The sequence below is a fragment of the Ornithodoros turicata genome, chromosome 4 (assembly GCF_037126465.1).
Source record: "Ornithodoros turicata isolate Travis chromosome 4, ASM3712646v1, whole genome shotgun sequence".
Taxonomy (NCBI): Eukaryota; Metazoa; Arthropoda; class Arachnida; order Ixodida; family Argasidae; genus Ornithodoros; species Ornithodoros turicata.
Window position 1 is genome coordinate 50,838,289 of NC_088204.1, and position 23,302 is coordinate 50,861,590.

At 44.1% G+C, this 23,302-nt stretch overlaps 1 protein-coding gene and 3 long non-coding RNA genes across 6 annotated transcripts in view; 1 reads left to right on the top strand and 3 right to left on the bottom strand.

Moving 5' to 3' along the window:
• Window positions 1-2,150: 2,150 nt before the first annotated feature.
• On the bottom strand, window positions 2,151-3,487 carry LOC135393158 (uncharacterized). Of its 2 annotated transcripts, XR_010422495.1 has the most exons (3): window positions 3,130-3,487; window positions 2,493-2,994; window positions 2,151-2,367 (listed from the first exon to the last, which is right to left on the bottom strand). It is a non-coding gene; the product is annotated as an uncharacterized LOC135393158 (long non-coding RNA). The 2 variants fall into 2 exon arrangements; XR_010422494.1 differs by having other exon boundaries at window positions 2,493-3,487.
• Window positions 3,488-9,654: 6,167 nt separating this feature from the next.
• On the bottom strand, window positions 9,655-10,933 carry LOC135393159 (uncharacterized). Its single transcript, XR_010422496.1, has 3 exons — window positions 10,712-10,933; window positions 10,147-10,237; window positions 9,655-9,724 (listed from the first exon to the last, which is right to left on the bottom strand). It is a non-coding gene; the product is annotated as an uncharacterized LOC135393159 (long non-coding RNA).
• A 166-nt stretch (window positions 10,934-11,099) lies between these two features.
• LOC135393160 (uncharacterized) lies at window positions 11,100-12,470 on the top strand. Its single transcript, XR_010422497.1, has 3 exons — window positions 11,100-11,235; window positions 11,544-11,659; window positions 12,225-12,470. It is a non-coding gene; the product is annotated as an uncharacterized LOC135393160 (long non-coding RNA).
• A 6,362-nt stretch (window positions 12,471-18,832) lies between these two features.
• LOC135391525 (uncharacterized) overlaps window positions 18,833-23,302 on the bottom strand; it is a 43,641-nt gene continuing 39,171 nt past the window's right edge. For both annotated transcript variants that reach the window (XM_064621801.1, XM_064621800.1), the window contains one exon: window positions 18,833-19,051. In XM_064621801.1, the coding sequence (XP_064477871.1) occupies window positions 18,917-19,051 (135 nt within the window). In that variant the 3' untranslated portion in view covers window positions 18,833-18,916. The remainder of the gene's footprint in view (window positions 19,052-23,302) is intronic.

The following is a 23,302-nucleotide window of genomic DNA, read 5'->3' on the forward strand; positions in this document are numbered from 1 at the left end:
GACAAGGATAAGTTTTAAGCCCTGCGGCCTACGATTCTTTGTAAGTTGAGCTCAATATTCTTGGTAACAAGCATCCGTTCTGGCTAGGGACAATGGACATAAACGTGCAAAGGCGAAAGGGGGACTCGCCGCCGTAACCTACAGCACAACCTCAGGATTTTCTCGCTTACTTTTTTTGTGCGTGTGTAGTAAGAAGAGAGAAAACACCGAAAAATCTTCACTGTTACCGGGCATATTAACTTAATACTACGTACAGAGCAATCGTTCTGCAATTAACACGGTATGGGATAGACTTTCTTTTTTTTGTCGGGAATCCTGACCAGTATATGACGCTTTGAGTGGTTGGATCTCTTGACCCGCCTGTCACGTGACCGGTTGGATCTCCTGACTCGATGGATCTCTTGACTCGTTGGATCTCTTGACCGGGTTGGAACTCTTGACGCTTTGGATCTTTTGACTCGCCTGTCACGTGACCGGTTGGATCTCCTGACTCGATGGATCTTTTAACTCGTTGGATCTCTTGACCGGAAGCGCCCCGCTCACAGGTGGACTGCCTGACCCGAAGATGTGAGAGGGAGATGCTGGTGCAAGTTTAGATTGTGTCAACCTGAATCAGTGAGAATCTCAACACCATGACTAAATGTATGTTGCATTCGGAAATTTCACATCCTGCTGGTGTTTGTTACATTGGTTACTTACATTACCCTGCGATTTTCATATTCGGAGCCAGCGTATGTACTTTGCAGAAAAAGAAAAGAAGAAGAAGCTCTCAGTCTTTTTTCAGCTCCAGCCGACATTCGGCTTCGCTGATGTCGTTGTGTCACGTATTGCTGGTGACCGTCATCGCTTCGACTCACTGATGGATTGTCATTCGGACTGGGAACCAGCAGATGGCTTGTTGGCGGTATTAGCGACGGATTTTTTTATAAAATCTTCCTTGCAGTTTACATGCCAAGGATATTATTACTTATTATTATTTGCTCGTTCTAAAAATATTGATTGTTAAGAATCCATGAAATAAGCTGGGGCAAATGCAAACCATGCAGTGGGTGTGCTACTTTGCTTTTGACGAGGAAAAATGTTACGCAAGGAGCGCATTGCTGTGGAAACGTTGGGATGGGTATCTCAAGTCTCAATACATACTACAACCGTACAACATAAAAACTTCAAACGAGGTCACGTGACGGAAGGGAAAAAAATCCAAACACAGAAGATCCACACAGAAGAAACATCCATAGGGAACTTGGATCTGACCTGGCCTTAGTCCCTGCCATTACTGCACAGACATAGACAGACAAACATCTTTCGCCCCTTTTGTCCTGGCCAATCTCCCTTAGTGGCTCACGGCCATCATCTCACTGGTAGAAGAAGAAGAAGAATATCCATGCGGTAAAAAGATCCCTTGCGGATCGCGGCCATCTTCCTGGGGAGAAGAAGAAGAAGATCCATAGGGAAAGGAGATCCACTAGTGGATCTTTCTTTCCTATGGATCCCTTTTCCTTTTGGATCTTTTTTCCTGAAATCACACCACGGTTGTGCCGTTGACCTGTTTTCGTTTTCAAATTTCCAACGGCGGTGACAGCGACAGACGCGTATCGGACGTTTTTTTCTGCCAGGCCCTGGTACTTGGGCCTTTGAGCTTCTTCAGTGCTTGCGCCACCGAAGGTAAGTAACTGACCCTGTACACATCGTTGCTTGAATAGCACAGTGCTCACGAATGTCAATCGCAAAAACATACCGGCTAGAATCAACATAAGCACAGACTTCTTATTCCCCAGGCTGTGGTTCGTCCTCGTGCGCATTCTTGCACTCACAACTCGCTGCACTGTACGTATATTCAGAAGTTTGCGTATTTTCCTGTGGTATCCCAGTAAACAATATATGTCTCAGAAACGTCCACACGATATCCCACTTGGGATTTTGGGATATCCCAGGGACTAGGCTGAATAGCCCGTTGACGTCTCTGGGACAGACAGAGGACCCGTATTTCTTCCACATTTGCTGATCCAGGGAAGGTTCCAGGAATGTCTGTCAGGGATATTTGGACATATAGAGGACATATACAGGACGTATTATTATTATTGTATTTTGTAGCTTTTTTTGCAATTTTTACTTATTCTACGGAAAATACCACTCTGCAACAGAGAACATCGTACCAACGAACTCTTGTTTATTGAACACAAACCAAGTACAGTGATGTTACATGCACTGTAAGAAACGCTCTTTCTAATAGTACAAAATATGATATTACAACATAAATAGGCTAATTATTAACAATATAGGGTGACACGGATAAGACGCATAATAAGACAATAATGGTCATAATAATAATCACGTGATTGCTACGCCACTTCGCAACCGTCATCCCTGAAAGATAATCAATAACATAGTTAATTCCATCTATTGGGATAGCAGCTCAAACACTGCCATAAATAGGCGTAAAGAACAGACACTCTGCAAAAAGTGGGAACAAATGCAATACAGTGACTTACCGCAGTTTCTCATGCAGTATAGATGGTTACATGCGGAAGCAGCCTAATCACTGGCAGACCCAAGCGACGTCTTCCGGTTTATGCCTGGCTCTTCAGTGTTGTAGAGACACCAGTAACTTTACACATGTGTGAGGCTATCCATGGTTGTGTGTGGATACTGTAAAACAGTCATGTTTTATTAATCTAGAGTCACATCGCGTCCATGTGACATTTAAGAAAGATAAGCGGTCATGAAAAAACAAGGAACTTTGAAAAACAGTGCAGTCGAACGTGAAAACATAACTGTTATCCTTTATATGAAAGACAACTGTAGCTGAGCCAAGCTTATCTACTAGCAGGCTGCGCATAGTTAATAGAATTTGCTTCACCATTGCTTTCATCATTCCCAATCAAATCCTGAATCAAAGAGATGTGAAGAATTGGACTTGCACTTTGTAGCTGTACACACAATCTCACACAGTTCCGCCGTTCGCATGAGTTCGTCAGTGATACGCACCAGACTCTGCAGGTAAAGCAAACTACAGCTGTTTACTCAGATACAAAGCTGTCATTGCTCCACACATCTACAACATGTGATTGTTGAAAAAAAAGAACAACGCACAAATCTTAAGTGAGGCAAAAGGAAGAACGAACTCACCTTAACTGCAAAGCCGGAGAACAAAGGAACGCTAGCTCTCGCACACCACGGCAATCGCTGTTATGCACAACGTAGTTGTTCGACGTACTGGCCAGTACTGCCTCGATGCTCCCGAGATTCCAGTACAAAATACGCATGATGCTGAGGTTCCAAAGACCCTTCCGTGTAACATGTCATATCCTACCGAACCGCTACGACGACGCGCCTCGCCTGTTTGAAACGGCGGTTGGGGAATGTCGATGGCGATGAGGCAGACGTCGTTACGCTTCGGCTCGCGCTTGTTGGGAACTTCATTCTTGTTATATCCCTCAACATACGTGACCGATCATTATAATTCCCGTGGAAAAGGTAAAATATGTTTTTTTCTCTCTCTCTTTTGTTTATTGACTATGGTGCGATACGTGATGAGTCGTTACAAATATGATTAGAACAGGTATGGATATGAGGGTATAAAATCAATATTGTTATTATGAGGAAAGAGTGAGAAATTGCCACGTCTGAGAATGCTGGAAATGGCTGTTATCGACACAATAAATCCTTGCAAGGTAAAGAAATGTCATTGTTGTGATATTCGTAGTATATCCACAGAATATTCACTGGGGGATATTTGTGACGTCTCATGGTGGATATACAGCGGACGTTGTGAGGATACGCGTGACATCTGTGACGTGTGAGACCAATTTGGGAGGTCTGTGGGATATTGATGGTTTGCTGGGATCTAATCGACACAAAACGGAAGACCCAATGTAATAACTATTACGCCATACACAACTCGGCAGCATTAGTCAGCGTCTCATTTAGTGGGATGCTATCGCCTTACGGAAGTGTTCTTCTTCACAGCAATGCAAGATGCATGTCATTCTTGTAGTGCAACAAAGCTTTGTCTCTGCCTAAAATAATGATTGTTACTGTCTGATTGACGTGTAGAAGGCCGTGGACAACGACGAAGATGGCCACGCGCCTGGAGTACCTGCCTCAGTTCCACCGGCACGGCCATGGAGATAGGCCACTGTCATCACCTGTCCGTGGCATACCATCAGCGCCGGTCGGGACTCATGTAGAGGAACAACACCACCTCTGCAGACGTGACTTGTTTTTTCTAGAGGTTCCAGATCTAAAGTAGAACTCCTTTTCTATTTCATATTACTTGAGTCCTGGGGAATGTGCCACCGCTACCATTAAGCTCAGTTTCGTACATTGTCGTTTCATGTGGTGGCACTTTCATTCAGAGCTCTTTTTTTTCTTGCCGTGGAACGAGCGATACACTTCGGATGTTCATTGACGCTGCGACGCTTATCTTCTCTGCATACTTTGACGTGAACATGGAACACTCAGGATGCATGCGAGCTTCACTGGAATTCATTATTGAAAGGTACGTTCAAGGATAAATCTAATGCTTGTCCACTGATTGTACACCAACTTAGCGGCATGGTCTCTAACAATGTCCTACAAAGCCAGCGTGTGTATTCCGCTACTTATACGCATGATACACTATTTCATCAACGAAAAGCAACATGTGCAGGCCATGACTAGCTGATACCTGTCAACAGAATTCTGCACTGCGAGTGTAGTGAAAGTGTAAATCCTGTCAAGATTTAAACCTGCATGAAATCGAATCCCACTTTAAATCATCTTTATCAAATCCATCGCCAAATCCTGAAGGCTGGTAACATAAAAATATTTTCCTGGAAGAACAAGCCAGCTAGCCAATCTAAATCCTGATACCTCCACAGAAGTAGAAAGCAATCAAAGTTTGAATCCTATATTGCGTACATTACTCATTCTGAAGCGAAATTTGCTTGCTAGATAGTTCATATCTAAATTCATTGGATTCTTTTTCCATACTTGATTTTGATTTGATTTGCCGCGTCCTTTAAAATAAGCTTCAATTTGTTTGGTCAAATTCACATATCTGTGGCGGCCCGTGTGTGATGACGAAGACGTGCCTCTGCTGCCACGCGCTACGGCTCTGGCACGGCAGTTCTACCGGCACCGTCCTAGCGTGAGGCCACGACCATCTGCCAGCTGGGACATTCCATCGCCGGTCAGGACTCATGTAGAGGAACTCCACCTCCTCTACATATCTCATACATAGACTGGTATACATATTGTACTGTGAAGCCAACGTACATCTCATTGCTTAGTCGGCCACTTAAACTGCAATTTATTAACGGACGAACCTTTATCAGATTTACATACAACATGTGTCTCTTACTTACATGCTTAGTGTTTCTTCCTGTAGACATACCATGAACCCGCCAGAGGAGCGGGGCACAAAACAAGCAAGGGAAACACATTCAAGAAAGGCACTCAAGATGATTGAGCTGTTGCGTCAAAAGAAGTGAGCCTTCCAACAATACCAACTTGTTAAATAAATACTTTTATTAAGCATAATTCCTGCATCTGTTGTGTTGGTGACAAGTAATCGAGTAGCGAATGTTACATTGTGGATATATTCACCAAGTAGGTTATCTAGCCTAAAAGAGACGTATCATCACTCCAAAGCACAATTACATCGTACCGTATATCGGACAGAGGCTGCAATGCCCTTGTTCTATTTTTCTACACATCTTTGTTCCTGTGAAGCGGGAATTGGGTATGGATTGAATATCAGTACCTCGTCATAAGTGCCACTCGTATATGAGGAATGTGCGTCGTACAGGAACTATTCCAGACGCGTGGAGCTGTAGAAAAAAGCTGGTACACTTCATTGCAAAGGAACAATCACTAGTAAAAAAACGGTGCGCCTTAACATTTTATAACGGAACATGTGCGGTAAAGAAACAGTTCGCCGTACACCGTATAACGGACAAATCTCTGCAAGTACAGCATCGGTAAAAAAATCCGTTTTCCTACGGCGCTTTCGTACGTCTTGCAACGGAGCGTTTGTCTGTAAAAAAAACTGTGCTCCGTTGGTCAGAAAACGGACAAATGCATGGCAATATCATATCGAGTAAAATTCCAGTTTTTCTACGGATTTATTTTTAACACTGTAAGACGGGTGGGAAAACCTGTATTTTTTCCGTGCTGTGTGTACAAAGTGTACTCTTCATGTGGGCGTATACTAGGACTGTTGTTGCGGCCAAGTTGTAGTCTCTTATTTCGTGTTATCAATAGCAAGCCTATATTATGTTCACTGCATACGTAATCAAACGCATCAAGTGCCCGCAAAAATTAAAAAATGTCGATTTCCAGTAACGCACTCAGCCCAAGCCCGAAAAAATTATAGGTTACCTCTGCCCGGTCCAGTGTAGTCGGCTGTAAAAGATGACCGTGGCTCACTAATAGTGGGGTAACACATGCTTGAGCCCAACTTAGGCCCGGTAATGTACGGGCACGGGCCCACAAAAAGACTGCTATATCCGGCCCGGTCCCCGTGCAGTGCTCTAATTTCCAGTCCGTCTGTTAGAAACATCACAGGCGTTGTATGACTCCACTCTTGGCGCGATGAAACGAAACTTTGATATGACGTCCGTTGATCCCTACCACCTTATCACCAGCGTTTGCGATTACGTCTCTCTTCCTTTTGTCTTTGATTCTCGGGCTTATTTGAGCAGAGTTTACTAACCATCTTTTGCGCTAAAAACTATAAAATACCCCTGTGGAGGGGACACAAAGAAGAGACGAACACGAAGAGACTGGCAAACAAAAATTTTATTTCAGCCATTCGCGCAGCCCTTTTCTCTTTCTTGTCGTCCACGTAGAGACAAGGTACCACAACTACACGTCAGATCCACATGGCTTCGCCTTTTCACCATAGTGTTGCGGCCGTCTGCGAATGCCCCCTTATTGATGTATTCTCAGTGGACAGACGCTTTGTCACTTGCTTTCTCAAACTTTTTCTTTCTGTCATGCGCAGAGACATAGCGTATAAACCTCTACCCGAGAAACGGCATCATGACGTTGGTAGACACACCGAAACCAAAACAGATCGGAAGGGGAGAGCAGAGTTCCACGAATGGGCAATTGTTCGCTGCCTCCTATTGAAAGAAAAGTAGGACCGAAGGTCGCGTCCCTTTCAGAGACCATCTAATCCCCTCAAGAACGTGGCTTTCGAGCGCGACCTTGTTCGCCACTAGCATTGAACGTAGTTCAACTCTACCAAACTCGTGGCGCGGTCGAACATTAAAACGTCATTTGTTTACAAACAGGTAGAGGTCTATTGGAAGACAAGGTTTCCAACAAAACTCCGATCCTTCCTTATCACAAACCCGAAACCTGGGGTATTTTGTCGTTTTTAACGTGCACTACAAAGGGCCCGTAAATGTTCCCTAATCGCACGAAAATTCCCTGACAATTCCCTGTTTTCCAGGTTGCTAGACACCCTGAAATTTACAATAAAAGTCGGAGAAAGCAGACGACCGATGCGATCGTTGGGTGACGTTTCCAAGTTCCTCGTACCTTTATTCTTTGTTTCTTTCTTCTCAGCTCACGGGCTGCTAAAACCTGCTTGAGCTGCGCCGCTCTACGTCACGAGTCGCGTGCCTGGGGACCACGTTACGTCACGCCCCTTCTCTCGTTCTTCAATGCGCGCTCTTCACTAGCGGATCATTTTTTGGTGTGCGTAACAGAGGTCCGGCGTGCGCTATGTAGGTCACCTGCACATGTCGTGCTTTCACAAGAACTCATTTCATTCGTTGCAGAACAGGTTACGCCCCATTTCGTCAAACGTTTATTTCGTCCAAGTACTCACAACGTCCAAATATTTAATTCGTCCGAAAAAAATCGGACGTACTGAACACCTGGACGAAATGAACAGGCGAGGAGAAACTTGCCCAGCGCGTCCAATACCCGTACCGTCCAATAGCCCATTTCGTCCAAATGGGGGAATTCCCAAAGGCTCTGCTCCTTTCGGCAGGCGACTGCCTGGCTGCATTCATGAAAGCACAGGCCATTTTGACACTGGGTGAATGGCAGGTGACTGTATTCATGAAAGCAAATGGATTATCGATCAAACGGGAAATCACAGAAAACACAAACCCGTTCACAGGACGGCTGACCTACAGTGACCGTCCAGTTAGCGATATGTTGTTTTCTATAACTGTGCTCTCGCTAAGTACCGCGTTTCCCAATGTCAGTGATCTTTCTTGGAAACATCTAGGGATCTGAAAGGAAACTTGCGGTCCTTTGCCTTTACGTAGACTACTTCGAGCGGCAGTGGCTTACCAACGTTCATCTCTGGAATTAGTTTGCGGATAAGGACGATCTCCGCCAAAAAAATCACGCCGAAGGGTGGCATAATTCGCTGCGCATGAAATTCAAGAGCCAACCCCATATGACGTTTTCGAAGTTCCTCGTCGAATTTGAGTCAACCATACACAATGTAAGCACAACCAGTGAAAGATGAAAGTCACTGAAAAGGTTAGCCAGCTGTGACCGGCTTCGTTGTATCTGTCCCTTCTATGTTGTTCCAGCCTCAGAACATCAGTTTCTCTCTTGTTCAACAAGCACAACCAGGTAAGCAACAAATTCGCATAATCAGGGAACATCATCATGATAATTAATAGAAAATTGAATATATACTTCCTCGCTTGCTCTCATTGTATTCATGCTTCTTACCACCATTTGCAGGTATGTACGCATTCGGCTGCTGTTGAACGGGGCTTCGCCAAGCAGGAGACGATACAAGAGGCTCGCTCTTCCTTCTCATGGGCGTACGTAAAATACAGCTCAGGGGAAATGACGCTGGGAAACAAAGCACCCTTAACAGATGTAACAGAGCAGTTTGCTTATGTCATCAAGGCATGCCTGCAGCGCATGTCTCACTTGCTGGGCCATGCTAACTAATAAGTTAGTTGTTCAAAGGAAAAAAAAAAAAAAAAACTAAACGGAGCAGGCTGAGCATCTGTTTCTCGTTTTACTTGGTGTATAACATCTTTCAGTGGGAATGTTTAAATCTTACCTTCAACTAATAAGTCAGTTGTTGGAATGAAAAAAAAAGAAAGAAAGAAAAATAAATAAACAGAACAGGCTGAGCATGTTTTTCGTTTTACTTGATGTATGGCATGGTATCTTTCGGTGTGAATGTTTAAATCCGATTGTATCTCATTACGGCCGAAGTCTCATTACGGCCGATGTCTCAATACGGCCGAAAGTCTCAATGCGGCCGATAATCCTTTAATCCCCAAGTGTCTCATTACGGCCAAAGTCTCAATACGGCCGAAGGCAGTCTCATTACGGCCGAAGATGTCTCATAACGGCCAAATGTCAAAATGTGTATTGTAACCTGCATTGATATGCAATGTCGCAGCCAGGTATGGATATATATTCAGCAGGGTATAAGCCATGCACTGTGCCCTTAGGGCCCTTATCATATTTATATACACATATTGCGAGACAAACGGTATGTTATCATACCACAGCACAATGCAACATATTGTGTAATGTGTACTCCCACAAGCTAGTGTAGGCTGTGAAGCAGGCTACTATGTGGAGTTAGCTACTTGTAGAGAGCTAGATGAATATTGGATTTGTTGTGACGCTTTTGGAGCCATCCGACAGTCATTGGCCATGACAGAGCACCTATCTCAGTCGATGTCAGTTTATTTCCATTCGCCTTACAATGATACAATTCTTGCTTCTGGAATGAGTAAACCTGCAAGAAGCGATGAGCAACCATGAATAGGCTAGAATATTAAAAAAAACAACAACAAGCATTTGTCTCTACATGGCTCATTTTAATGTGCACAAGCTGCACACGTGTTGATACGTGTCTGCTATTTCATACAAGGTTAACATAAATATTCATTTAGACAAAAGAATGACAAGCCTTAAAAATGTGACTTCCCGGTAAACACAGAGCATGACCATGATATGAATATAGGTTCAGTAGTTCATTCCCTTAATGGAAACATGTGAATATCAAATAGTAATACATTACAATTCATGAAATGATGCATGCATAACTTTCCATTTCTGGTTTCTTTTTTATAAAAGTAGTGCACGAATTAACATTCGTGCACTACTACAAAATTTCTCACTTCACAACAGAACCTTATGATGATCTTAACAGCTCACCTCTTCGCCAGGACTCCCTGGGCAGCAACATCCTATTAGCCATGTTGTTGTTTTTCTTTTCCGGAATCCTTCGTGCAGCCACATACCATGCCTGGAATGGAAAACCAGCTATAAATAACAATGTATTTGAATGACTTCCTCTTGAAGTATTTATTCTAATCAGATATGCTTTGTGCCTACTATGGTGCGCGAAGGCACATAAGTACAACATTTGCAGACGTTCGACGTAAGCAGTTCTTGGAGATCAATTCAAGTACGCCGACTTGCGCTTTTATTTTTGAAGAAATACGACGACAAATTTTAACAAATGAAATATGGCTCACAATGATACGAGTAAATGCTGCTGTACGGTGATGCATTATCGGTATCTTATCGTCTTCGAATAAATTTGTTGTTCCTAAACGCGCAACCAACTAGAAACGGCGCAAACCTACGAACGGATACCGAGTTACATCTATTACAGGCACTTCAGCTGTTTTGATTAATTTAAATTACTCTTATGAGAATCCAACTATGTGTGGACAGCACACTACTAAGACAGGCAATCTACGAAAGCATTACTCACCAGAATTCCTGCTTGACTTGGTCTTGGTCAACACTGCGCGATATACGTTGGGGCTGTGGCGATTCATTCAACTCGATTTTTACCGGAACAACAGGCGCTGCTCGAAAGACAACGACGGAAAATAGAGAGCCGCTATAAAGTCCGCTAATTTGCACATTACAGCACTACAAAGCGATATATGAACACATCGTAAACAGCAACCACTCGCACACACACACAAGAAACGAGGTACCCAACGTTGCTAGACACCATCCGAACTCCGAAGTGAGAGTAGCAAAACAACAAGCTATCAAAACACGAAAGGAAGAGTATTGATCCCCCCTCCTTCTATAGCATGCGAAACGTGATTTGCGCTGAGATGAACATATATGTTCATGACGCGAGTAATTTTCACTTTTCACTGATCCAAAGGAGGTCACGTGGGATTGCTTGAAAATGGCGAAACGAAACTTGTGAATCGTGCATTTGCTCTTCTTGGTAGCTGCCAGAAAATCGAATCAAGCTTATGGGACACTGGATTACAGGTATGTTGGCATCTTTTTCATTCCTGCATATCATTTCACATTACACTATACGTGAATACATGGTGTCATGTCATGGGTGTCATGTCTCACGATGCTGGGGAAGTAATTGCATGGGGAAGAGTGCATGGTTGTAGACTTTTAATTTTTTATCGCGTAATCGAAATATCGGCACCTTTCGCATTGTGGCTTGCATGTGACCAACCAAGTGCTGTTCCCTTACTAGCGCTTCCTACAAACGACAAAACGAAACATGTGGGAATGTATATTTTTGATTACTCATATGTAACAAGAAAATGTATCGTTTTCAGGTTGCTGCCACTACTCCATGTGCCCGCAATTGTCTTGCGTGTATGATTACACTAACGGCGTCGCCCACCACGGCGGAAGTGTTTTGCGTACACGCGTTTCAGCATGAAGCCTGCAGGTAACATCTGATGTTTACCCTTCGGATATTCTGAATTTACATATTGTCGCTTAGAGGAATTCCGAATGCCCAGAGTGACACACACTTTTAACATTGTGACATCAGTGCAGTGGCATAAGCTCTAATGTAGTGCCCCACGAAAATGAACAAGGGGTAGTGGTTTATCCAGAATCCCAAGCACGAGAAGGGTGTTGGAAAAAATTGTTGGAATAGTTACGTCATTACAGCTTAACATATCATTACAGATGTATCTGGAGCTGAAATCGCAAGGGCACCCCCTGTAGGGGGTGCACAGGCAAAAAAGTTAGGGGGGATCTGGATAAAGCACTGACGAGGGGGACTCCTCCACCCCATGTCAAGCCTCATAAAACACCTCCTGAAATAGTTTCTGGCTATGCAGCTGCATTATTATGACGTAATTGTCATTGTTGTCCATAATTCTTGAATATGTTTTGAATATATGAAAAAAAAAAGTCTGCTTGACAGCATATGTCTTATAGTCATCATCAAACAAGAGCATATGTCATTTTGTTCAGTGGCTTATGTACTTTTTTGTAAATTTCAGGTGGACGTAAATTGTAGAAGGCAGCTAGTGGGGGAGAAGATCATGGTCATAGGTCATGTGACTCCTGGAGCTCCCAGTGGGCTCCCTTGTGGAGTACTTTTCAGAACACACACACATACAGTTTGCTCACAGAACCAACGAGTAGGATGTTGCTTGAATACTGAGAGAAAATGGCGTAACACATACAAATATCGTGTGACACATATGACAATAAAAACATTTTTCACGAGGGATGCATGAAACACTGTCGCAGTATTGTGTGCATGAACCATTGTGTGTGACACAAGCCGTGGGGGCACACCGCCTCGGACACATTTTGGGAAGCATAAAACACAGTATATACAGAGCTAGTATGGTGGATGCTTCTTTTTTCTTTTTGGCCGTTATGAGACATCTTCGGCCGTAATGAGACTACCTTCGGCCGTATTGAGACTTTGGCCGTAACGAGACACTTGGGGATTAAAGGATTTTCGGCCGTAATGAGACTTCGGCCGTAATGAGACTCGGGCCGTAATGAGATGTTACCTTTAAATCCTACCTTCAATCGTAAAAGAAACAATTGTTCACTTGCATTCGGAGATCCCCCTCCCTTTTCGGACGGAACAAGCGTTTGGACGTATACGGTTATTTGGACGGGTTGGTCAAGTTTTCCCCCCTTTGGTTCAGTTCGTCCAATGCCCACTATGTCAAATTTTTTTCGGACGTGCTGAGTACTTGGACGTTGTGAATACTTGGACGAAATAAACATTTGGACGAATCGGGGTGCTACCGCAGAACACGCCGCAGCGAAAAAACAAGGATGTCACCTCAGTGCGGTAGCACCCCGATTCGTCCAAATGTTTATTTCGTCTAAGTATTCACAACGTCCAAGTACTCAGCACGTCCGAAAAAAATTGGACATAGTGGGCATTGGACGAACTGAACCAAAGGGGGGAAAACTTGACCAACCCGTCCAAATAACCGTACCGTCCAAACGCTTGTTTCGTCCGAAAAGGGAGGGGGATCTCCGAATGCGAGTGAACAATTGCTTCGTTTACGATTGAAGGTAGGATTTAAACATTCACACCGAAAGATGCCGTGCCATACACCAAGTAAAACGAAAAACAAATGCTCAGCCTGCTCTGTTTATTTATTTTTCTTTCTTTCTTTTTTTTTCATTCCAACAACTGACTTATTAGTTGAAGGTAAGATTTAAACATTCCCACTGAAAGATGTCATGCCATACACCAAGTAAAACGAGAAACAAATGCTCAGCCTGCTCTGTTTATTTATTTTTCTTTCTTTCTTTCTTTTTCATTCCAACAACTGACTTATTAGTTGAAGGTAAGATTTAAACATTCCCACTGAAAGATGTTATACACCGAGTAAAACGAGAAACAAATGCTCAGCCTGCTCCGTTTAGCTTTTTTTTTTTTCCTTTGAACAACTAACTTATTAGTTACTATTAGTTTTACTATTAGTATTAACTAACTTATTAGTTAGCATGGCCCAGCAAGTGGGACATGCGCTGCAGGTATGCCTTGATGACATGAGCAAACTGCTCTGTTACGATGAAAGATCAGTTTATGCTCTGTTACGTCTGTGAAGGGTGCTTCGTTTCCCAGCATCGTTTCTCCTCAGCTGTATTTGGTATCATCTCATATGGCCCTAGTGTGCATAAGGCCCAAGTGATCAGAACGCCCAAATGTTCATAAGACCCGAAAAAATGTTGGGCCTTTTGAGCATTTGGGTCAAATGCGAAGGGCAGGGTAAGGTGTCCAGAAGGCCAAAATATTCATATGGCCCGAATGGTCATATGGCCCGAAAACCAGGAGGGAAGACTAGGAGTGACCTAGATACTGTATTTTCTTTGCACATATGCGCAATATTAATTAAATGCTGAATGCGACAGAGGAGAAAAAGGTAACTGAACTAAAAAAAATTAATAAAAGTAACTTAACTAAAAATATTAATAAAAGTACTGAAATGAAAAAAAATTTCAAGCAAATAAGATATGAATGTGACAAAAAGTAAAATACAAATAAATATTGAATCCATACGGCGTTCAATATTTCGCTCGGTACAGATTGGTAAGCTCTGTGCCTAATATATTTATTGAACAACTGATTCGCTTGCCGCATTAAAAGCTTTTCAACTTTCGCTTGAATACTGCTATGACGCACAATATGTAGCGCTTTTTCTGCGAAGGTATCCAAGCCGGGCACGGCAGTAGCGTAGCTAGAAAAAAATATTTCTGGAGGGGTTCAGGAGGAAATTTGCATAGGAGATAAGGGTTTACTCCTCGTTTCTCTCTTCCAGATGCGCTACCAAAGGTACGATTTCGGGAGGGGTCTGAACGTCGCAAACCTTCTGCAGCGCGCATCTCACGTGAACACAAACAATGCGCTTCTTCCGCCTTGTGAAATGTAGTCTCCAAAGAGCTCAGTTACAGAATAAATTCGAAGGTGTCCGCCTATTTCATAGAGCGCCATTTGGTCGAACGGCTCCGAAAAAATGGCCCCGGAAAATTTGGTAACGGAACAAATGGTCTCGGAAAAAATTGCACCGATGGGTTAGAGCGGAAAAAACGGTCCCATGCGTAGGCGTGGTTTGCGACGTCGAGACACCTCCCGAAATCGTACCTTTGGTAGCGCATCTGGAAGAGAGAAACGAGGAGTAAACCCTTCTCTCCTATGCAAATTTCCTCCTGAACCCCTCCAGAAATATTTTTTTCTGGCTACGCTACTGCCGTGCCCGGCTTGGATACCTTCGCAGAAAAAGCGCTGCATATTGTGCGTCATAGCAGTATTCAAGCGAAAGTTGAAAAGCTTTTAATGCGGCAAACGAATCAGTTGTTCAATAAATATATTAGGCACAGAGCTTACCAATCTGTACCGAGCGAAATACTGAACGCTGTAAGGATTCAATATTTATTTGTATTACTTTTTGTCACATTTATATCTTATTTGCTTGAAATTTTTTTTCTTCATTTCAGTACTTTTCTTAACCTTTTCAGTTACCAGTAACCTTCAGTTACCTTTTTCTCCTCTGTCGCATTCAGCATTTAATTAATATTGCGCATATATGCAAAGAAAATACAGTATCTATAGGTCACTCCTAGTCTTCCCTCCTGGTTTTCGGGCCATATGAATATTTTGGCCTTCTGGGCATTAGGGCCTTCTGGACACCTTATCCTGCCCTGCTCATTTGACCCAAATGCTCAAAAGGCCCAATTTAATTTCGGGTCTTATGAACATTTGGGCGTTCTGGTCACTTGGGCCTTATGCCGTCCGTAACGTCATGTGGGGTTGGCTCTTGAATTTCATGCGCAGCGAATTATGCCACCATTCGGCGTGATTGTTTGTGCGGAGATCGTCCTCATCCGCAAACTGATTGCAGAGATGAACGTTGGTAAGCCACTGCCGCTCGAAGTAGTCTACGTAAAGGCAAAGGACCGCAAGTTTCCTTTCAGATCCCTAGATGTTTCCAAGAAAGATCACTGACATTGGGAAACGCGGTACTTAGCGAGAACACAGTTATAGAAAACAACACATCGTTAACTGGACGGTCACTGTAGGTCAGCGGTCCTGTGAACGGGTTTGTGTTTTCTGTGATTCCCCGTTTGATCGATAATTCATTTGCTTTCATGAATACAGTCATCTGCCATTCACCCAGTGTCAAAATGGCCCGTGCTTTCATGAATGCAGCCAGGCAGTCGCCTGCCGAAAGATTTTGGGAATTCCCCCAGTTGGACGAAATGGGCTATTGGACGGTACGGGTATTGGACGCGCTGGGTAAGTTTCTCCCCGCCTGTTCATTTCGTCCAAGTGTTCAGTACGTCCGATTTTTTTGGACGAATTAAATATTTGGACGTTGTGAGTACTTGGACGAAATAAACGTTTGGACGAAATGGGGCGTAACCCGTCAGTGCTCCTTTAAGGTTCACGAGCTCCTAATAAGATAAAAAGCGATAAAAACCGGGCTGTTTGGTGGTACATCTAAAAGCGATAAAACCCCGGTGCAGGGGACACAAAGAGACAACACCTGACAAACAACTTTAATGGCAGGGGCACATCTTAAATATACCAACTGCACACCCGACCCCTAGTGGCAGCCAAGGCCGTCATGCTGTAATCACAAAGTTATCAAAAAGCTATCACGCAAACAAGGCACCAAGTAAACGCCCCCCGGAACAGAATTCGCGTTAGTTACCAATGAATTGCTGGATTGTATCCGTTACCAACACGGAAGGCACGCTAGTGCAACTATCTCCAGCCTGTTTTATCAACAAGGCTTCCTTATAAAGAAGAACACCTAACTTATGACTTTTAAACAACACTTTTGTGTTTTTGAACAGCGGCTCGCACCCGGAACAGGTTCTTAAGTGTTCCGCCAGCTTACCATACCCCTTTCCTCTCGAAGCTCTATGTTCCATCAGACGTACGTTAACACAACGCTTAGTTTGACCAATATACTGGCACCCACAAGACAAGGGAATTGAATAAACAACACCAACAGTGCAAGTCACAAAAGGATCTACGTGTATCTCCTAATCTGGATCTCCTAACGTGTATCTCCTAATAAGGCACGCGAAAATTTCGACCATGATCTGACACTTCGAAAACAATGCTGCAAAGGCGAGCTATATTTTCACAGTTGGTTGTGCGAGTAGCTAAAATAACCATCTGAATTGCTTTGACAAGCATTTGGAATTGTATGAAGTTCGGTAAGAGCAATATCGGGCTATCACAGAGTAAGAAAATCAAGCTACGAATTTTAGAATACACATTTCGCGGGATCTAGTGGCCGCGAATATCGTATGCGCGGTGTCTGACTCGTGAAATTAAAGGCCCCCCCCCCCCCCCCCCCCGATTGATTTGACCGTCGTCCACGGTGTTCAATGTCACTTTTATAAGGTACAGTTAACTAATGTTAAAGTTTCAACGTGGTCCTCCTCCAACGTTGACACACTTGGCCTAACAATGCTCCAGTGCTCGGATACCCCTGAGAAATAAAATGGAAGCATGGTCCTCCAAAAACCATGCAACGACTGACGGCATCACCACCGGGAATGTGGACATCAAAGAGTTGCTTTTTCATTTTGCACGAGTCCGACAGGGCGATATCTGGCGAGTATGGTGGATAGTTGACCACAGAAAAGCCGCAGGAGCAGATGGACCGCCATCGCCACAGCAGCAAAGGCTGGGGAGGCATTGTCATGATGGAAAAGGACCCTCTTCCGGAGCATGGTACGTCACCTTGCCTCGATGGCTTCCTGCAAGCGATGTGAGTTGTGTAGCAGTCCTCTGTGATAGTCTGCCGGATACGGTCTGTCTTCAGGTAATCGATTAGCAGCACGACCTCCGAATTCCAGAATCCCAAATAGAACAGACCAAGCAGCCATTATAATGTGGGGAGAAGCGGTGTTTTCATCGTGGACTGGGCTTTGCTCTTTGGCTTGGAAATAGTGGACACAGGTTACATTCACAGTCGCATTATTATACCGGACACAGAATTGTGTCCTGAGAAGCTGGAGACACCACTTCACCGTGCTATAGGATGGGGCATACCGCAATGTCCTGGCGGTTGCAGGCAAAAGGGTCTCCGTGCCTGGACAGAAGCACTGCAGTTCTGCTGACACCGATCTGAAGGTGATAACGATATCGCACCCTCGAGAAGCTTCCTTGATGTATGTTCCAAAGCACTTGCCCAGCAAGTTCGACGCGTTGCAAGTGAGTTAAAGAATAGCTTGAAGAGTCCCATTATGCACACCTTTATTACGTCTACAGGGTCTTTTTTTAGGCGATACAGATTTTTCATTAAAAAACTATAAAGGCTATAGACATGCTGTTTTCACTTCTATCATCTCTGGGCCGGCGGACGTTCTTGGCCATATGTTGCTAGACCGTCAAATGGCTAATTACTTAAAAATCGTTAATTAACCTTTTAATTATAAAAGTTACGAAGTTGTTCCAATGAGAACATCTGTTCCTTTCGATGACCCGATATCGTAGCAGTTTTCAGAACAAAAATCCGTTCGGTAGATCGTCCGCAAAAAAATCGTGAAGGAACACCTTTTTTTCTTTATTTTGTTCATTACGCATCTTCGGAGACGCATCTTTCCTTAATCCCCAATGTGATATGGTGAAGAGCCTCATGCGTCGAAGATGCCGCCAGAGTGCCGCCTCTATGCGTCGAAGCTGAGCTTTAATTTGCGGAAACAAAACAATTGTATGGGGTGACGCTATCGGAACTGACCTTATCTTGTGTTGCATTTTCTGTTAATCTTTTTTAAGGACGCGAGAGACGACAGTGTGCTCTTTCACCCTCTCCACATTGGGGGCAAAGGAAAGACGGGTCTCTGAAGATGCGCAATGAACAAAATAAAGAAAAAAATGGTGTTCCTTCACGAATTTTTTGCGGACGATCTACCGAACGGATTTTTGTTCTGAAAACGGCTACGATATCAGGTCATCGAAAGGAACAGATGTTCCCATTGGGACAACTTCGTAGCTTTTATAATTAAAAAGTTAATTAACGATTTTCAGGTAATTAGTCATTTGAGGGTCGAGCAACATATGGCCAAGAACGTCCGCCGGCCCAGAGATGATACAAGTGAAAACAGCATGTCAATAGCCCTTATAGTTTTTTAATGAAAAATCTGTATCGCCTAAAAAATACACCCTGTATATCAGTGGAGAACATTCCACACTTCACGTGAAGCGGATACGTTTCCTCGTGTCAGATGGCCGCAGTTGTGTTACGCCTGTCTCTGCGAACTCCACTTGCAAGCGTCGGGTCTCTTCATCCAGTCTATTCCTAAACTCGCGTCGCATTTTGTCCAACACCTGCAAAATCACCAGGGCATCAAGCACGGGTTTAAGTGACACCTGCAATCAGGTGTCACACAGACATTCCAACGACGTAAAAAGTTAAAGGGGTTGTGACACTTTGATAGATTCCGTTCATTACATCATGCACGCGTTGTACTGTACGCCAGAGAACTGAGAAAAAATAAAAAAATAAAACACGCTTTGAAGACACGCACACGTCACGCTCTGACATCAGAGGCGCGAGGGCTACGGCCGTCCCCATTGGTAGTCGTAAGCAGTGGCGTCACCAGGAAACATGCGTCACCCCCTCCCCCAATAATGGATCAGTTTTCATACCAGGCGATACACAATAAAGAACAGTATCATACCACGCGCAGCAAAAACGAACAAAAAAATAATAAACAAGTAAATCACTCGCTGGCAGAAGGCTCCTCATGTTTTTGGCGTCATCGCGGCACAGAGAAAGATAGAAAGCGGCGGTACTGGTGCCCCCTCTCCCCTTTTGAAGCCATTAGTCGTAAGTATGTGACCTCCCGCGCGCTGCCTCACTGGCGGAGACGCCTGCTGTGATAAGTTTCAGCATTTCAGGTCCCGGTTATCTATGTTATGCAGTCTTAGGAAGTAACGTTGACGTCACTAGTTATTGAAAAAGTACGTGTAACTAGTTCCTTTCAGCTGTAGCTAGTTACCTCTTTGGGAACTAGTTACTTTCAGAATCGTAAGATTTTTCAAATTTTGGAAAGCATTCGCATCTCCTTTCTGTACCCGTTGCTCCAAAGGAATTGAGATGTGAAAAGCTACTTATAACCATACTCGGAACAAAGCGCCTGCACTACGTTCAGAGGTGGCCCTCGACTCGAGGCTACCCGTGGTGGTGACATCGCACTATGCTAGGATAGCATAGAGCATAGCGAGATGTCACGACGGCAGTGTTGCCAAGTTTTTACTGCAGCAATCCAAAAGAGCGGCTCAGCGGTTCCGCTAGAATACGCTAAATGTTGTTGTGCATTTCGCTAAATTCGCCAGGTGCGCAAAGTAAAGTGCTCAAATTAAAGCCAATTTTGATGTTGCTACAATGTAAAACGTTATCATTATTCTGATGACAAGAAAATGGTTCTGTGGGCAGCGTCTTTTTAAGCGCAATATGGAAGAAGCGTTGGTACCGTCTAGTGCCCCAGTTGAGCGGCAGTTTAGCGTTCGTAGACTGCTTTAGAATAAAGTGGGGCAGGCTTACAGAGACAGACTTGGACCAGCAGCTCTTGCTCAAGTGAAACCTGCTCAAGTAGTTCACGTGGTATTAGCGAATAATTCAGAACAAAAGTTTTTGAACTGGAGTCCTCGCTGTTTATGCCGTTTTGGAAAGTAACTGCGAAATAACCGAGTTATATATACTGCAACTTAACTAGTTACTATTTGTGCAGAGTAACTGTATCTGTAACCTAGTTACTTTATTCGTGCAGTAACTGTAATTCTAACTCAGTTACTTCTGTAACTTTTCACAAGAAACACTTGGAATCCAGGTTCACGTGGACGCGACGCAGCCGTCTTTTACAATTATCTGGGATAACTTGGGACAAAGTGTCGCAACCCCTTTAAGTGGAAGGTAAGCAAACAATACTGCGTTGACTTGGTCTCGAACTTGAGACAAATCAATCCACCGGTAACCTATGCACCCTGCAAGCACAACTGCATAAGTTACTCAACAAATGCAAGTATGTTACATTTACGTGACTCCTGAAATAATCGAGGTGAGGGAAAAGTTAATGATGCTAAAATGTTACTACAGAAATGCAGAAAATGCACACCATAAAAAATTTAGTCTAGCAGACTGGAGCCACCTAGCAGCAGCACAATTTGAGAGCTGTCATCCGAAAGGTTTTGTGTCCACCACTTCATAACAAGTCGACAAAATGAAATGGATGGGAGAGTGTTTTCCAAATGCTGCACAACGTATATCGCACATGTACAGGAGTGCGGCCAGGATTTTTTCCAGGGGGGGGGGCAGAATGTTTTGGGTGGTGTTGCGCCAACTGCGCCTACACTGTCTTAGTTCAGAAACCCTACGTTTCTGGAACCCAGGACTTGTTGCCTGGCATGTAGCTGTGCCAACGCCCGTTGATTTTCTCTTTGCGATATCATCTCTCAATTCATTTGCTTGAACTCATTCACAGATTCGCAAACTCCCACATTGCAACTGCTACACACTATGCAAAAAGCATTCCAAAGTATGCTATTTCTCGACATAACAGCGAGAATGCTTTGCAGTTCCATCGCTGTCCTCCTAGAACCTGCTGTTGTCGCCTCAAACAATCGTACAACCAGACTCGTCACTAGCAACTGCTCATTTTACGCAAGTATATCTCTACAAAAAAAAGAAGACATTTACACAAAACAAACAACATATGGCTGTTTGCTCCCCTCTGCTGTGAAAGATTGCACGGATTTTTCTAGGGCTGCGCAAAAAAATGTCGAATCGAATATGAATCGAATGTCGACTTTAAGTAGCCCTGTTTACTGCAACGTGCACATACCACACACATCCACCAATGTTTTATAATCACAGAAATAGGTAGGGTAGCGCCAGCTACGAAAGGATGAGGAAAAGGTTGCCACAAGACATTTATTGACACTGCTACTGGTCCAGATGTACCCCACTGGAGGGGTACACCTGGAACTTCTGTGTAAATGAGCTCACTGTAAAGTTCCTCAAGGGCAGAGGATGTATTTGATGCCATGTGACTGTCCCAGAGCTAGGCTTTTGACATTATGAACCGACTCTAAGTCATGCGCAACATGCTTAGCAGCGACATCTTGAGTTCTATGGTGGATGTGAGAAGGTAGCAGGTCAGACACACAAGCTATGGTTTGCTCGCAACGTCCACGTATTACCCGCAATGCGCGCTAGTTCCGTCGGCTTAAACCTGCCCTCTTATGCCGTGGAAGGTGGCCCGACATCTCTCGAAGAGGACGCCCTTGTTGTCTAATTGTAATTGTAATCAAGCACTGCTGCACTCATTGGAGCCTTGACCCTCCACCTTCCGTGACTGGCTGAAAGGACGCACACTGAGTATCATTCCAGCTATCTTTCGGACTGCTTTAAAAAAACTCGCTCGAGATACTGGGGTGAAGTTCGCGCAGCGCAGGTGTGGTATTTTGCTGGCTTTTGGAGAATTTGATGGCAAGCATTTCCGGCGATTTGCACGTCAAGTGATCCCTCCCGTGCGCCAACTGGCAGTCTGGATGTTTACACGCTGCATAACGCACAAGCGGCCTTCAGCGTGCATGGCATTCGACTATCCTGACACCGATTCCTTGTTCAGGTGCAGCATTCCAATATCTCAATCTGACGAGGAGAAGCGACTTATGCGAGCACAAGGCGAACCCACGCACAAGAACGACGAAATAAAACCAACAACCCATAGCGCATGTCACCTGTGCGCGCTGCTCTTCTGTATCGTAAAAGTTTTATTCATGCGCCGATGCGTTCTATATGGATTTCTCGCGTACATTTTCAGCCATGTATCGCGTGCGTTTAACCAGAGGAGGTTCGTTCACGAGAGCGAACAACGCGCATCCTGCGGCTAGAGGTCGTTTGCGGCAGCTCTTGATGATTTTGCGCGACGCTGACGTCAGGAGCACGGAAAGCCCCAGTATTCCGAGGCCAAGAATATAAACTCGTCGAATCGAATAAAACTACCAATGATATTCGATTCATAATCGAAATGTCGAATATCCGTACGGCCCTAGATCTTTCCTACCCACTGGGCATTGTTGACCTACAATACCCATGAACCCGCTACACGTCATTCCTTTAAATATCACGCAAATGATGAGGATGGAGCCCAGACCTTCTCACACTTCTGCTAACCAATCATTATTTATCAGATCACACCCTGTCTCGATCATTCTTTCCTAAAACGTTCACCGACAGGAACAACCTCCCATCTAATATCTCGACCATTGCTGAACCCCCCCCCCCCAGTTTTTGCAATTCCATATCGAACATTATGATAGGTTTCCTTGTTACCGTGTGCTTCACTCCAGTTTTTATAGCTTTCTCATTGCATATGCTCGTTTACTTTTGTATTAGTGTCGCTCTTTCCTTTCTCATTCCTCAGATACTCTGATCCTTCCATATAAAGACTTCCCCAGGAACACTTGAGTAAATAAATTGATTGATTGTTTTATCCTGATTGGGTTACTCTTCAGTTGCAGCCATAGACGGAGAGTTTTCAATCTGACGTAGGGGGCCTGAGCACAACTCTT